The sequence below is a fragment of the Quercus lobata genome, chromosome 8, assembly GCF_001633185.2.
Source record: "Quercus lobata isolate SW786 chromosome 8, ValleyOak3.0 Primary Assembly, whole genome shotgun sequence".
NCBI lineage: Eukaryota > Viridiplantae > Streptophyta > Magnoliopsida > Fagales > Fagaceae > Quercus > Quercus lobata.
The window spans coordinates 64,323,055-64,339,530 of record NC_044911.1 but is presented as its reverse complement, the minus strand read 5'-3'; the positions used below and the strand labels follow the sequence as shown (position 1 = coordinate 64,339,530).

Genomic DNA, 16,476 nt, shown 5'->3' with positions numbered 1-16,476 from the left:
CAAATATTGGACAAGCCTTTCATTCCGTGGACTAGATGAACTTTAAGACTGATACTAGATCAATTTTTTGGATATTTACTGTCACGTCCAATGCACTAAAATCTTGGATAAATGCTCCCACCAAAGTACACACGCATGTAGAACTGCATGGGAGCTCAGATCTAGTCAATATAACGTCGCTTTCACATTTAAAAACTACCACACTTTTGTACATATAGATAAATATATAGTGATCACTTGATCATGAAAACATATTCCTTTGTTAAATTCATTAAATTTTAACAAATCTTATTTGCGAATTGTCTTATGATCTGATCAGCAACCCCACAGATTGGTGCATATAAGGCAGTGCCATTCTTGTCTTGATACAAGAATAACATGGCTTCTTACAACATATTTCTGCTTGTCCTCGTTGCTTCTGGTGCCTTCATGATTTTGGAAGCTAAAGGCAAGCTTTCCCTCTCCCCAACTCACTACTCATCCACATGTCCCAACGTATTATCCATTGTTAAAAAAGCAGTCATAGAAGCCATAAACAAAGAAACTCGTATTGGGGCTTCTTTACTCCGCTTGCATTTCCATGATTGCTTTGTAAATGTAAGTATATAGCTTCACTAGCATTTTATCATTAACTCTTTGATAACCTGAAAATGTTTGGACTAAAAATAAAATGGTCACAGGGCTGTGACGCATCAATACTGTTGGATGATATTCCCGGCAGCTTTGTTGGAGAGAAAACGGCAAATCCTAATAACAACTCAGTTCGAGGATTCGAAGTTGTCGATGACATTAAAGCCAAGTTAGAGAAAGCATGTCCCGGAGTGGTGTCCTGTGCTGATATTCTTGCTCTGGCTGCTCTTGACTCGGTTGTTTATGTAAGTTCCATTCAACTTTTAGGAACATTGTTATGACTTTGACTAAACTATACTAAATTTTTTTGAAGAATAGAAGGGAAAAAAAAATACCTGTAGCTGTAGGGCTGTAACCGATCTTAACTAGTCTGTTAAATATCCATAATCGACCCAAAATTTTGGAACTAAGGTTTGATTGTTGTTATTGTCTACCCAAAGTTTTGAAGAATCTCAACTTCACCATTTATGTACATATTATGAGGGGATCTTTATTTTACTGGCCATTGCAGTTAGGGGGGCCTTCTTGGGAAGTCAGTCTGGGAAGAAAAGATTCTACCACAGCAAACATCACTGCGGCCAACACTTTTATCCCTCCACCTACCTCCAACCTGAGCGGCCTGGTAGCAAACTTCTCTGCACAGGGACTTTCATTTAAGAACATGGTGGCACTTTCAGGTAATGCAGTTTAAGTTTGGACCAAAAAGCAAGGAAACAATGAACAAATTGTTGTTTTCAGTACAATGCCAAAAAGTAATCATTCCTTGTTTTAAAAACTTGTACTTTCATTAGGTTCGTTAATGGAATTGAACACCCCACTTGATTGTAAAGTAACTCACTAACTCATCATGGTTGACAGGTTCACATACCATTGGCCTGGCCAGATGCACAACATTCCGAGCCCACATATACAATGACTCCAATATTGACTCCTCCTTTGCCAAGTCATTGCAGCAAATATGCCCCAAAGTTGGAAATAATAACACTCTTGCACCCCTTGATCGTCAAACCCCGACCTTTTTTGATAACAGGTATTTTAAGAATTTGGTGAAAGGGAAGGGTCTTCTACATTCAGATCAGGAGCTCTTTAATCGGGCCGCTGCTGATTCCCTGGTTGAAAAATATGCTACCAACCAGGAAATTTTTTTTGAGGACTTCGCCAAGGGTATGGTTAGAATGAGCAGAATCAAGCCCCTCACTGGAAGTGAAGGAGAGATCAGAAAAAATTGCCGGAAAGCCAATTAAAAAAAAAATGTGCAAATGTACTTAAGATTATGGCTATATGTAGATGCATTAAGCTACAAATTTATGTTGAGAATTGTGTGCAATTTATCTTCGCCTTGACAGGTGACCATGTTTATCAATAAACACCTGGTTTACGCGTACAGATAAACCATTTGTTCAGTGCATTTCAAGTTTTTTACTAAATTTAATAAACTTCTTTGTAGTCACCGTTTTCCTGTTTAATGATTAGAGCCAAGGTTGTCAAAATTAGGATCATTGAAAGTAGGTGAAATCGTAAATCGTAGGATCGGATTGTGAATCATAACATCGGATTGTGAATCGTAACATCCTACATATTTTCAAATTTAAAGCAAAAAACACGTTGATAATGACTTTGTATATTGAATAATCACATAAATTATAAATTCATCCATAAAAAAAAAAACTTAAATTTGGATCATATGATGTAATTTGCATGTCATACATCGCTAAGTCTATACTAACGAAACAAATATATTTAAATTTTGACCCAATGTATTTCAATAAATGTTTAATATTTAGCAACTAAATACCAAAATATTTTTCTCAAAAAAAAAAATACCAAAATATTTATCAAAACATATGGAAAATATTTTCCAAGTTCTAAGTTCCTAGTTTGAAATCCAAAATAAATTAGCAAATGGAAACTAGCTAACTACAATATAAAACCCAAAAGCAAGATGAATATTAAGGTGAAATGAACATTTAATTATTCTCATTCTAAGGTTCTTATTACCACTGTCCTAAATTCCTAATCATCATCATCCATTTCATCATCTATGTAAATATTATATATTTGTATACTAAAGCTGCAAAAGACATCAAGATACAATTTCATACTCAACTATTCAAGTTATACCACTTAAAAAAAATTAATCAATCAATATACAAATACAAGCATAACTGATAAAATTATATATAAAAAAATATTTTAGTAATATTAGAACACAAACTAATATATTGATCAAATAAATTTAACAATATTATAACTTAAAAGGTAGCAAAGCCAACATCAAATTCTTCATTTAGAATTGATGAAATATTCTTTTATTTTGATTACAAGTGAACTAGCAATTAGAAAACATTTTATTATGTTAACATAATTTTATAAAATAAAAAATAAAAATCCATACCATCACAACATGAAAAAAATATAAACCCTTAAAACTTCATCAAAATAAAAAATTTATACCCCAAAAAAAATAAAAATAAAAAATAAAAAAATAAAAAATTTATGTTTTTGGTAGGATCGGTAGGATTCCATACGATCCTACACAATCCTACCATTTTTATGACTCTAATGCGATCCTAAACGTTTTGGTGAGGTGGGATCGTAAAATCGTGTGATCCTACGATCCAGATCGCAATTTTGACAACCATCATCAAAGCAAACAACACGTGATCAGATCAACCACCACAACAGTATATGATATTGTAGTCCACAGAATATCACTATCACAAAAATACTACCTACCACTGTAGTTTTCTCTGATTTAAGGGGAAAAAAAATCCCTACCGTCAAGTACTAAAAGAATATGATAATCCAGTACATTAGAGTATTCAAGAAAGATATCTAGCACTAGCACGTACATGGTTACATGGATAAAATTGGGAACAGGATGGTAATTGCACCAGAATTTGTCAAAGGTATCCTATATATACAGGGAATGTTAAGGGGTTAGATTTCCTTGACTACTCATCTGAAATGATCAGCCATATATAGCTCTCATCCATCTACTCTAACTGATCCAGTGACTCAACCTCCTCTTCTTCCATCTCGAATGCATCAATCTCTGCAAAGTAATCCCTCTGCTGTTTTATGAATTCATCCGGCAAGGCGTAATCTGAAACATTTACACGATGTTGCCTCTGCAGAAACATCACAAGCCAATACAAAGTTTAGCTAAATATCTATTTATGTAGGATCTTATTAAAAACTGATTTAAGATGAAAATGCTAGAACATGCAAGAGTTTCAGAGAGACAAATTAATACATGGCGTAATGCAACATGTAACAAAGTACAACACTAATATTTGCCACACAGTTAGTCTTCTCCCTTTAAAAGTGTTAATACTTTTTCATGAAGAGAGATGCAACAAAATACCTTTGTTGAGCTGAATTTATCCCCTTTATACATAGACAGCAAAAGAAGGGCAAGAAAACAAAGTTAAAGATAATTTCCCTACTCTAAGGGTTGAGAACAGTAATCAGATACGATTTAGGCAAACTACTTGGTCTGAGTTTATTCTCAAGCTTGACTACTTCAGTAAACAAGGGAGATCATAGAAACCAGGCCCAAAGCCAAAGATTAAGAATTAAAAGAAAAAATGGTAAAGACAGAATATCCTGCCAAAATAACATGAAATTTGAGACCAACAAAGTCTTTAAACGAACCTTTTTAGGAGGTGCTGTACAAGCCTTCGGTAGACTCTTTTCTCCATCTTTGTTTATCTTGTTCCTAATTTCAAGACAAGTAACATACTCGGCAGTGTTAAAGAACATGCTAGACAACAAAAGAAAGACACAAGATAAAGTCACAGCCATATTAGGCCTCACAGTATATCAGTAATGAAAACAGAACATCGATGAAGAAGCAAGAAGAAAGTAAATTTAGAATACTCTAATACAGTATACACACACACACACACACACAAAAAGCAGTGGTTTGGGTATTTAAAATTTTCATCCAAGCATAACAACTATCAGAATTAATGAGTATTCAGTTTATGGGGGATGTACAAGTCTTCAATATTCAAGTTCTAAGTATTTATGTTCATTAAATCAAAAAATTTCATGTCTTGAGCACCTCAAGAAGATGGGTTTGAAGAAATATTACACCAGTAACAAATAAGTATCATCAGCAGAATTTTCATCCAGGAGACTCATGATTCTTACCAAAATTTTTGAAATCAATGATCTAAAGACCAAAGAAGTTCAACATAAGAAAAATTGCAAAGATTTCATGGGCCATAAAATCACAGAAGTTATGCCAATGTTGTGCCAGTTTGATTCATGATTCCACAATTGGGAGAACTTGTTTAGTAAATCTAAAAAACCCATTAGACTCCATCAACCAATAAACAATATAAAAAAAACCCAGTACATCCTCCTCAACAAATAGTACCAATGATGTCTAACTTCCCAAATATTCACAATCTGATTTCTTCCTTCCTCTTCTACTGTTGTTCAAAGATGAAATGTAATCAAACTACTGATTAGAGCAGAACTCAATGCAAGAAAAGACTACGACATTTACCAAACATTCCCGATTTTAACTGCAGGAGGGCAACTCAAAGGCTCCGCAGTTTCCTTCCCTTTACCCTTTCGTTTATTTGCAATGTTTCTTCTACTGTAAACCGAACCAGACTCAGAAACCTCAGAATCAACACCAGCACCTAAACCCACAACATAGAAATACATTCATTATCTCGCAATCAAAACTCATCAGTATCTCACACACACCCTTCAAACATGCATTCAGACTCAACAACACAAAGTAGCAAATCCCAACTAAACCGTGGCTAATACACTCAATCCCGAGCAACCCATGAACATGAACAATCATACAGTACTTAACAAACACGAATTAGTTCGAACCTTCGAACCCATTGATTAACTCACAAATTCACAATTCATAAACATAACAAGCATTATAATTATCAAACACACAGACCCTACAAATCATCCTTCCAAACAATTCGCAAATTCAGCATTATAATTAAAATACCAAGAATCAAACTCATTCAGGTTCTTAATACAATTAATCCTTATTTGTACGGACAAGAACTAGCTCAATTAGAACAAAAAACAACAAAAATTGCTCTCAAACCCTAGAAATTGAGAAATCCCAAATTTGATGTGAAACGGAAAAAAGAAGAGAGGGCCGATAAAATTACCGTGAGGGGACGAAGATTTGAGCAGCCTTGCCGGCGGAGAAGCGAGATTCGGCTGCGGTGGCGGAGGAGCGGAGCTAATGACATCGGAATTGGCGGTGGTAGAGTTAGTTGAGGGGAGCAATTTTTTAAAAGCGGATGAGAGATTATTGGGTGCGGTGGTAGTGGTGGTGAGATTGGTAGAGTCAGAGAGTGGTTTTCTAATTTTTTTTCTAACTCTCAGGATTCGTTTCTCTGCTTCCATTACTCAATGACTTTTTTCTGTGTGAGACTGAGACTGAGTGCGACTGTGTGAGTGTTCATTTGCTAACTAACAAGTCTATCTATTACTATTACTATCAGGTTTTTTTCCTTTTCTGTTATTCATTACATAAACTATAGAGAGCGGCGTGTGTATGTAAGAGAGAGATAAGAGTGTGTGTCTGTGAGGAATTTTTTTTCTAAATAACAATAAATATTAAAAAATTTAGTTAATTGTCATGTTTCAAAACAATTTTGAAAACAAGCATCTCGAGTGTCTAAAACTCGAGTTCCAAGATATAAATCGAGTTTTTAAGTCTTGATTTGTAAGTGGATTAGATTAATGTGGGAAAAAATTAAGCTGAAAATCAAGTTTTAAAAACTCGATCTGCATAAATTGAATAAAAACGCCGCTATAGGTATATAAAACGTCACTATAGGGCTTAAAAACGCCACTATAGGACTCCATAAATCTGTACTTATGAAAAAAAATTTTCCAGGAAAACGCCGCTATAGGGATTTAAAACGTCACTGAAAGGCTTGAAAACGCCACTATAGGTGAAATTTTTTTTGCATGAAACTCGAGTCTTAAAGACTCGAGATCTATGTGGCCTTTTTCTAATATGGATCTCGAGTTTCTAAAACTCGAGATGCTACTTTCCTTTATTGTTTCAAACGTTGCCTAACTAACTATATACAATTCTTTTGCAATGCTGTTTTGCACATTACCTCGTCTGTGAGGATCTGGAGTGGCGGGAAAATTTTGGATCAAATTGGGAGAGAGAGTAGGAGAGAGATCAAGAAGGGTTGCGATAATTTGGTGGAGACTAGGTCTGGATTCTTCAATGGGGACGGGGTGCGCCTAAGTTGGGCCTTCGATTGTGCATAATCTTGGGAAATGGCATGGAGTTTGGGCTTTTGGGATATCTATACAAATGATATGGACTTGTTAACATTTTTCTTTAACCGAACTCAAACAGTGCCTCCTAGAAGCCCAAGTCCACCAAAACCTCTCCCTATTTTTGTAATATTTTTTTTTCTTCAAAATTTGTTGGGCTGATAAATTATTAGTAGAGTTGCAACCGGATGGGGTGAGGTCAAATCTAGGGTGACCCATTTCTGTCACATCATTTTTTGGGAGTGGGGAAAACTCGCATGAGAGATATGAATGGAGTGAGTTGGGAGGTATTTTGCATTTTTTAATAAGGTAGTTTTAACATTAATAAAGTAGAGATGAAATAGAAAAGGAAAGTGCAATTGTTTGAGTGCTACCGGAGAGAGAAGAGAAAGTAAGCGATATGGGGGATCATAATAGAATTTGTACCAAAATAATAATTTAACTATATGGGCAAAATTTAGGTATAATACTTCTGGTACTTTTCCTTAAGTTTCCTCTTTAAATTTGAACCATATGTATAAAATGGACAATTGAACAAACAACGTTTGAAGTAATAACACCGTCTTTTTTTATCGTTCTTTTTCCACTTATCTTTTCCCTGCGAGAAAAGCCAGATGCTTCAAACGCTTTCATCCTCATTTTCCCAAGAAACAAACAAATTCCAAACAAAAATTTTGGCTGAAACTCAACAAATTTTTGGTAAGATCCCTTCACAACCATACCACACATTCATTCTAGCCACCATGTGAGGAGGCAAATTGGTTTTCACCCACATGAAAACCCATAATAGAAACTTTAAGAAAGAACCAGCCTAACAGAGTGATGAAGAAGACAGCGAAGCATGGTGGCTGAATAGGGATTCACGGCGGACCATGATTTCCTTGAATCGAGTAAGAATTTTTGGTCCATGGATTTTCCCCTTATTTTCTTTGATTTGTTACTAAACAATAATGAGAAGACACTTTTTTTGAGAGAGGAAGTTTCGATTGCTATTGCTAGGTAAGCCATAAAATAAAATAAAAAATATAAATAAAACCCAAAGAAATATTAAAAAGAAAAGAAAAGAAACTTGATATCTCTAAAGGAGGAGACTTTAGTGGAAGAAATCTGAAGGAGGAGACTTGGAAGAAGTCGATGGGAGCAGATCAAACTAAAGTGCCAAAACAAAAAATAAAGATTTAGTGGAAGAAGTTAGCTGGGGAAAGATCTGAAATTTGAAGCTAAAATCACACTACAAAAAACAAGGCCTATAGCCACATTTCTAAAACGCGGCTATAGACCCAAAAAACGTGGCTAAGGCCCATTTGGTCTATAGCCGCATTTTCTATAGCCATGCTTACACACGCGACCTAAACTCCATGACTATAGCTCCTGTGGGTCTATAGCCACGTTTTTTAAAACGCGGCTATGGTTGAGACCTATAGCTGCGTTTTTAAAAATGCGCCTATAGACCATGTTTGGGTTGCATTTAAGAAATGCAGCTAAAGCCTTCTATATGGTTTTTGTCTATAGACGCATTTTTAAAAACGTAGCAATAGGGTTTTTTTTTCCATGTTTTTAAAAACATGGACCATACTAAATTCTTGGCAGTTGGGCACTCTTTTAGCATTGGACTATTTCATTCTAAGCTTTAGAAGCAAGGCTCTTAGGAGATAATTCCAATCCAAACCATCAGCCCTAAAAATAAAGCACCATATTCTACAGAAGAATAAAAGCCAACAAGTTGAAAGATAAGCTTGAAAAAGAAGAAGCTTATGACATGCAAACTTTGATAGTATAACGAAACAATAGTGTGGGTTCATCTAGAGCATAATTAGCAACTATTATGAACTTAAGTCAGAATAGTGAAATAAAACTCACATTCCAATCAAGTGTGGTGACATTTTTACTCTTCTTATTTGTTCTACCCTTAACATGTTTCAGCACCAGCACGTTCAAAGGACCATTAGAAGTAGATCTCGAGCTACCATCTGTAGCTCTACTGTTGTCCATATATGAGCTGTTGAATCTCTGAATCTACAAGTTTTATCAGGCATACAGCCAAAAACTATTAAAATTCACAACCTTGAAATTCTAGGAATAGCAATGAAATGAACACATGCTAAGTAAAAAGTAACCCTTCATACTTATTTGACATAACCAGCTAGACAATCAACCATTGCATCAAACACAAAAACACCACTTAAACTAATTAAGAAACCACACAATCAATATCAAATATAAAATATCCCAAGAAACCAAAATACTCTATTTTTTCTTTTTCTTTTTTTAAGTACTCATAGATTCCTAATCTTGGCTATGACCCAAAAAAAAAAAAAACACCCGTACAGAATACCCTTTATCCAAAAGAAACCAAGAATGACATGGGATTTATAAAAATCAATACTATGCACTAAAATGAAAAAAATAAAAGTATAGAATTATATAGATAGAATTATGGAACATGATAAGTTAACAAACACAAAGACGTGTGTAAATATATACAACACATAAAATCAAATAAGGCAGGCTATAAAAATAAAAACTTGATAAAACAATAGAAAACAATCTAATAGAAAGAAGAACAAGAAGATACCAGATAGAAGGAGGACGGTGATTTTGAAGAGTGAGAGACAAAAGAGAGAGAGAGAAAGAGAGATAAGAGATATGTTGTCGGTTGGAAAGACTTTATAACTACAAACAAAGTCTCTGAGCCACTCAACTCAACTACAATCCAAGAGTTAATGATGGGATTCCTTATTCCCTCTACTGGGGCTTTCACGGTAAGTTAATAAAGAGATTCCTTACTAATTATCCAAAAAAAAAAACCATTAATTAATAAGTTGTGAAAAAAAAAAAGTTGTATCATAGACTTATTCAAACAATGTAATTTCTAATAATAATTAACTAAAAAAAAGACAGCCACACAGATTGTAAATTTCTAGATACTATAATTTTCATTATATAAAACTTATACACATGACACATGACACTGATTCTACAATATAATTTAAATATTTTTATTATCTACATAATAAAAATATATATTTTTATTATCTCATGTATTTAATTTGAATACTAACTTCACCTTCTTAACTTTCTACCTATCTCAAAAATAAAAAATAAAGATGTTACATAAGGCAAACCAAACACATCTTACTAGTTGCATTCATAGATAAGGACCTCCAACTTCCCCTCTCAATTGTGTCCGCAATTCTTTAAGGGGTTGAAAATGTGTCCACACTTCAATAAATATAGTAAATGAAGATACTTTTAATAGATCAACACAAAAGCTAGCAGCATATATGTGGAACCATAATAAATATGATCATAACATAAAGTAAAAGTAGGACCACCTTCCTCCTAGTTTTACTAATATAGGCATATATATATATATATATATATAAATTACATCATTCCTTTACTTCTAATTCAAAGATTCTTCTTTTTACTTAGATGAGGATGAAGTGATTGGCACTTCATTCTTAGCTTGAATTGTTGTAGGCTTAAATGTGTAAGGAACAATTTTTGTTAAGTGACAATTCAAGAAATGACGTGGGTGGAAGTTACATTTTACATCACTTTCACAAGGATACTATTAATAATAATAATGCTTAATTTTTTTAATTTCCTCCTTTAAAACAAGATATTACAAATAAGTACCAGTTGTACAACAAAAAATTAGCCACAAGAAACTTCTCAAAAGAAGTGTGATTCTTTAATAGGTCCATATACATCAGAGATGGGTTGAATTCATTCTGAGCACATGAAACAATAGCATGTAGATGACATTTTGCATGCCTAGATTATGATCAATGAAGCATAACAAGGTTAACAATGTCCTCACCCCCGTAAAATCACTCCAAGGAGGTTTTTCATTCAGTATTTCAATAATGGTATAGCCCATACTCCATATGTCAACTACCCAAACACCATCAAATTCTAATGTGTGGATAAATAATTCAAACTTACATGCTTAGCTACCTAGGAATGGCAACAGGTTAGGTTCGGGCCGGGTTTCTTTATATCTGAACCCGACCTGCGGGCCTATATGCATAACCCGAACCCACCCTGTCGGAGCCCGCGAGGCCCGTGGGCCCCGACCCAAAATCACAAACAAAGAAATCAGTAAAAACCCAAAACCACAAATCATCACAAAACAACATTTTCTTGGCAATTTTCTTGGCATCCAAACAGATGCCAAGATCTAACAAACCCAGAAATTTTGCAAATCCAAAAATAAAAAAAAAAAAAAAAAAAAAAAAAAAAAAAAAAAAAAAAAAAAAACAAACAAACAAAAAAAAAAACCAACAAATTTGGCTCACAAAAACAAAACCCAAACCCAAATTTTGCTCAAAAAACACGAAAATAAAAAAACCCCTAACCCATCTAGTGGTGGGTCTGTAACTGGTGAGGGGTAGTTCACGGTGGCTGGGCTTGTTGGCGAGGATTTTCTTGGTCACTTAAGGGAAGGCTTGCGTGGGGCTTGATCGCTTGAGGGAGGGCTTGCATGTGCTTGATCGCTTGAGTTGAGATTGAGAGTGATAGTGGAAACTAGAAACTAAGGTTGAGGCGTGAGAGGCAAAGAAGGGCGGCTGCTAAGTGAGGGTACAATGAAAGAAGAGTGAGACTTAGGGTTAGATATATGGTAATATATATAGTTAGGTTTTTTGGTAATTTTAGCTAAACTAAGCGGGTTGGGCTGTGTTCGGGTTCAGGCCGGGTTTTTCTCAAAACTCGAAACCCAGACCCGTTTCGGGTTTTTTTTTTAAAACCCAAACCCGACTCTATTCTTTATCGGGCCAGGTACCCGTGGGTCGGGTAGAAATTGCCATCCCTATCTAAGCTACCCCAAAATCTGCTAGCTTAACCACGCCTGATGCATCAACAAGCAAATTAGCACCTTTGATATCCCTATAGAGCACAATCATCCAAGTCACTGAAAATTCTCATTAACAAAAGAAACCAAATTACTCCAACAATCTGTTTTTATTGACCACTAGGTAGATATAGCAGAACAATAAGTATTCCTTATAATCTTTTAAAGAATGCCCAAGAATCAAATTGTCCCTCATTTTTTTTTAACATATCAAATTTTCCTAATTGAATGAAAATCCACCTAAACCGTTCAAATTACACTGACAGTGAAGCAGCAAACCAAGAAAAGGTATCAACAAATATAGTATTAGTGGCAAAATTACTTAAAATTCATAATTTCTTACCTGTCGCAAATCAAAGAAGGGCCCAAAATAGGTGGACCTTTCAAAAGGATCAAATCTTGCAAACTGTAATGGAAAAAGATAACATTATTAACATTGAACACTAATCTCCAAGCAATATAAACCAGCCAAAGAAAAAAAGAGTTCTAGTATTTGTAAATTACCCTGTACATAACCTCAATTCCATAATCTTGACGGGGCTGGTCATTGTACTTCAATGCATCAATTCAGTTTCAATGCTACATAGTATTATTAAGTGGGGATTGGCACGAATTCAGTTTCACCTAAGTCATATCATTGTTTTACGAGGCTTAAGAATTCTAGTAACTGGTAACATAATCTTAAAAGTCCAACTTAGAAAGCTAAAAATAAAAAATCCAACAATTCAATACGCAGAATCAAAAGTGTACTAGTCGGCAAAGAGAAAGTCGGGAGCATCAACGGAGGCTCTAAATCGATATGTAACAGGTGAGCCTGAGACGCCATTGAAGCTCAAGGGTTTGGTTTTCAGTAAGAAAGAGAAAGATTTGGGAGACGATAAAGATAAAGATAAAGATGAACACAACGACATCGTTTTTTATTTATTTTGTTTTTTATTTTTTTCCACCTGCTCCTATTGCTTTACACATTCAATAGATTTAGGATCATCAGGATGTTAACATGAGCACAAAAATCCTAGAGATAAATTTCTTTTATTTTTTTTGTTCTTCCATCAACTTAAGGACTCATCAATTACCTTCTATCTTGAACTGTTACAAGACATCAATTATGTGAAAGTAGTAACAACCAAATTTCTTCCAATACTAAAAAAATGAACTCCTAGATAGTACAAATCCACACCAAAATCTGTGACTGAGCAATATGATACTAAAATAATTGTTTCTTTAAAACAAACACATGTTCAAGTCATAATTATGTCTAGGAGTCTAGCCAAACAAGAAGGCCAAATAATTTAAGGTAAACCCGGTTCCTGATTTGCTCTTTATGCCGAAAAGGCAACCCATATGAACGGTTTTCAAGTAGCTTTCAAGTGATAACCTTCCTTTATTCTTTTTCTTCTCGCCCAACCTAACTTTGTTAAAATTTCTTAACTTCCACCTCCTTTAAAAACCAAAACAATCTTAAACTTCCAACTATTTCTCCAAAAAATTTACTAACTTAATAAACATAGACAATGAAAAATAAGGACACAGAATTTTGGCCAAAATTCTCAATTTTGAATACATTTTTTCCACCTTAAACAGCAATTCACTTAAGTTGTCCACCCTAAATCCAAAACTTACACTTTCAATGAGATACAAAAAGTAACATTCTAAGTCAATACAAGCACCAAACAAGTTTCAATTTTTTTTTTCTTTCTTTTAAGCAAAAGCCCTAAAATTTGATTTGACGCTTGAAACCCAGAATACTATAATATCCGGAAACAGTAAACGACCAATCCTAAAACTTTCTAATCAAACGAAAAAAACCCAACACCACACTTCAAAGAAATAAATAGAGAACAAAAGAAATAGGGGAAGGGCTTACAATTTGCAGATTTTGGAGTACTCGCGGGTGAGAATATTGTAACCGGAAGACGTGCGAGCATCAGCGATGATCGTACAGTAATCGGCTCCAAGGATTGCAATGCAAGACCTGCATATACCAATCCAAACACATTTATGATATGCAACAAAAAACTAAAAGAAACTTATCTCTTAAGGTCCCCCCACCCCTTCACAAACACAGAGCTTATGAGCACAAAAATCCCAGTACCTTAGCCTCTGTCACCTGTGTTGTTCACGGGCTCACGCGCCACCATATGTGATCTCACGTGTCACCACGGCCACGATTCTTGGCAGATTTGTGAAGCCTTTAACCTCCACAACATCGATTCATGTTCCATACACCATTTGGGCTCTCCTAGGCAGGGACGGACCTAGGTAGAAGGCTAAGGGGGCCCGAGCCCCACCCTAGGCCCAAAAAAAAAAAAAAAATTTAGCAAGTAAAATTTTCCCAAAAAAAAAAAAAGGCCTTGGGCCCCCCCCCCCCCCCCCCGATATTTAGCTCCGACCCCCTAGTTTTTTAGCTCTGGCCCCCCCTCTCAAAAATCATGAACCCCTTCCCCTAGCCCATCATCCGGCCAGCTTAGAGCAGAGCCCATGACCCATGTCAATCTAAAAAAAAAAAAAAAAAACTCAGCTCTTAGCAGTCCAAAACCAAACGGAGAAAGCAAAAAACAAAGGAAAAAAAAGAAAAAAAGAAAGAAAGGAAAGTGAGAGGCGAGAGCTGCGAGACAGAGATAGAGATAGAGAGTACAGAGACCCATCTTGATCAGATTCAGAGGCCCGTGTCGCCGTGACAGAGAAAGACAGAGAGCCGTTCGTCTTGATGGAGAGAGACAAAGAGCGAGATGAGAGCAAGAGAGTGCGAAACCCAGTCCAGTACGGCAGTACCCATGCCGGCAAGAGCGAGACCCACGCCGCCATGTGAGACGAGACCCACTTGCCGCCGCCGCCGCCGCCAGTTGCCGTTGCTCGATTTGCCTAGCCAGCCCACCTTCGAGCCTTCACTGTTCACAGAATCACAGGTATTTACTCTTATCTTTTACTTCAAAACCTTGTGATCTGAGAATCAAAGAAACTGTGCTTGTGCCTTGTGGACTTGTGGTGTTTCATGTTTGTGCTTTTACTGATGAGTGATGAACTGAACTGATTTGGTGATTGTGAATTGAATCTGTGTTGCGGCTGCTGCCTGTGGTGTTTTTTTTTTTTTTTTTTTTTTGGGCTTTTTGGCTTTGTGACTCTGTGTTTGTGACTCTTGCATTATATAGATAAAAGAGATAGATAGAGAGAGTAGAGTTTGTAGAGATAGTCAGATAGTTTTTTCTTTGTTGACTGGTAGTTGGGCATAATAATAGGGAAAAGTGGAGTTGGGCAACGGACAAGTGACAGAAAAAAAAAAGGTAAAGTTAAGAAAAGTTTTTGTTAGTAGTGTCTGTAGTGGGATTCATTGGGTATTTGGGTTAGTGGGTCAGAATTAGAAATAGCCCGTTTGGTTCCACTTTTTGAGCCCAAAAAGGGCGTTTTCAAAAAAGCTTAACCAACTTGCGCGTTTGGTAAGCTCAAAACGCAGCTTTTTTACAAAAGTTGCGTTTTGAACTTTTATAAAAACTGAAGAGAAAACGCGGAAGATTTATGGACCCTCAGGGGTCCATAAATCAAAACGCGCATAGCACGTTTTGTATTATTACCGTTGCAATGTTAAAAATACCGAAATACCCATCACTTAGTTCTTCCTCTTCGTCTTCCTCTGCTTCTTCACCGGTCTATCCCCACACTCAACAAAACCCATTTCAACCTTTCATATTCCGAACACAGAATCAACAAAACCAAACCAAAAATAACTCAAAATCAATACAAAACAACTTAAAATTAACTCAAATCCCATTGAAAAACCCATCCCAAACCCAACTCAAAATCAACCCAAAATCCATAGAAAAAAAAAAACCCAAAATCCCAAAATCCCAAAATCCTTATGTTTCAATCATCTTCATCTTCATCATCATCATCATCATCATCTTCTTCTTCTTCTCTGGAGTGTGAAAAAAAAAAGAACAAAGAAGGAAAGAAAAAATAAGGAAATAAAGAAAAAGGACGAAAAAAGAGATGCAGAGACTTCATCATCATCATCATCATCATCATCTTCATCTTCTTCATCATCATCATTAGCTTCGAAGTGTCAAAAAAAAAAAAAAAGAGATGCAGAGAACGTTGAGCCAGCTTGAGGAATGAGAGAGGGGTTTGAACAAAGTGGAACATTCTGGAGTGGTGTGGAGTGTAAAGTGGAAAGGAAAAGTAAGGAAATAAATAAAAAAAAGGTAGGGGCACGTGTGTGGAGGAAGTGGCAGGGAAAGGGAGGAAAAAAGAAAATAAAGAAAAAAAATGAAGGGTATGTGTGTGGATGAGAAAAAAAAGGGGAAAAAAAAGAAGAAAATATGGATAAAAAAATAAAATAAAATAAGGGAAACATAAAATAAAGAATAAGAAATTAAAATTGAGAAATATTGTTACAATATTTTTACAATATTTTCACAATAAATCTTAAGTGGTATGTTATTATTAGTTAATATTGGTGAGAAAAAAATAATTTGTTTAAAAATTGAAAAAAATAATTATAATAGTACATTCAAATTAAAATCAGTATAAATTATCACAATACTTTCACAATAAATCTTAAGTGGTAGGTTATTATTAGTTAATATTGGTGAGAAAAAAAATAATTTCACAATATTGATTTAAGTATGAAATAAACTCTCTTATATACATTGTCCTTTTTTGTAATTTATCTTTCAAACTACCACTTTTATAAGTGT

The 16,476-nt window shown here is 35.2% G+C and overlaps 2 protein-coding genes across 8 annotated transcripts; one reads left to right on the top strand and one right to left on the bottom strand.

Annotated features, from left to right (window-relative positions):
* Nucleotides 1-257: 257 nt before the first annotated feature.
* On the top strand, nucleotides 258-2,080 carry LOC115954749 (peroxidase 4-like). The gene is made up of 4 exons (XM_031072680.1): nucleotides 258-597; nucleotides 681-875; nucleotides 1,142-1,307; nucleotides 1,489-2,080. Exons 1-4 carry the CDS (start codon nucleotides 379-381, stop codon nucleotides 1,872-1,874), a joined length of 966 nt encoding a protein of 321 aa, XP_030928540.1. The 5' UTR covers nucleotides 258-378; the 3' UTR covers nucleotides 1,875-2,080.
* A 1,239-nt stretch (nucleotides 2,081-3,319) lies between these two features.
* LOC115955941 lies at nucleotides 3,320-14,073 on the bottom strand. Of its 7 annotated transcripts, none has more exons than XR_004084228.1 (8): nucleotides 13,878-14,073; nucleotides 13,650-13,757; nucleotides 12,287-12,406; nucleotides 12,126-12,188; nucleotides 8,785-8,940; nucleotides 5,150-5,288; nucleotides 4,288-4,351; nucleotides 3,320-3,761 (listed from the first exon to the last, which is right to left on the bottom strand). XR_004084228.1 is itself a non-coding variant. In XM_031074356.1 (4 exons), exons 1-4 carry the CDS (start codon nucleotides 6,028-6,030, stop codon nucleotides 3,627-3,629), a joined length of 579 nt encoding a protein of 192 aa, XP_030930216.1. In that variant the 5' UTR covers nucleotides 6,031-6,211; the 3' UTR covers nucleotides 3,320-3,626. The 7 variants fall into 7 exon arrangements, 1 of the variants encoding a protein (XP_030930216.1); XR_004084229.1 differs by having other exon boundaries at nucleotides 12,287-12,361; XR_004084230.1 differs by lacking the exon at nucleotides 8,785-8,940.
* Nucleotides 14,074-16,476: the final 2,403 nt, after the last annotated feature.

What these genes read in the sequence shown, in the direction of transcription:
- LOC115954749 (XM_031072680.1), top strand. Translation starts at nt 379, where the DNA reads ATGGCTTCTTACAACATATTTCTGCTTGTCCTCGTTGCTTCTGGTGCC. An exon ending in CTCTTGACTCGGTTGTTTAT is followed by an intron (nt 876 to 1,141) that starts GTAAGTTCCATT and finishes TGGCCATTGCAG; the next exon opens with TTAGGGGGGCCTTCTTGGGA. An exon ending in GAACATGGTGGCACTTTCAG is followed by an intron (nt 1,308 to 1,488) that starts GTAATGCAGTTT and finishes CATGGTTGACAG; the next exon opens with GTTCACATACCATTGGCCTG.
- LOC115955941 (XM_031074356.1), bottom strand. Translation starts at nt 6,030, where the DNA reads ATGGAAGCAGAGAAACGAATCCTGAGAGTTAGAAAAAAAATTAGAAAA. An exon ending in CAAATCTTCGTCCCCTCACG is followed by an intron (nt 5,289 to 5,789) that starts GTAATTTTATCG and finishes TTGTGGGTTTAG; the next exon opens with GTGCTGGTGTTGATTCTGAG. An exon ending in GTACAGCACCTCCTAAAAAG is followed by an intron (nt 3,762 to 4,287) that starts GTTCGTTTAAAG and finishes ATGTTTCTGCAG; the next exon opens with AGGCAACATCGTGTAAATGT.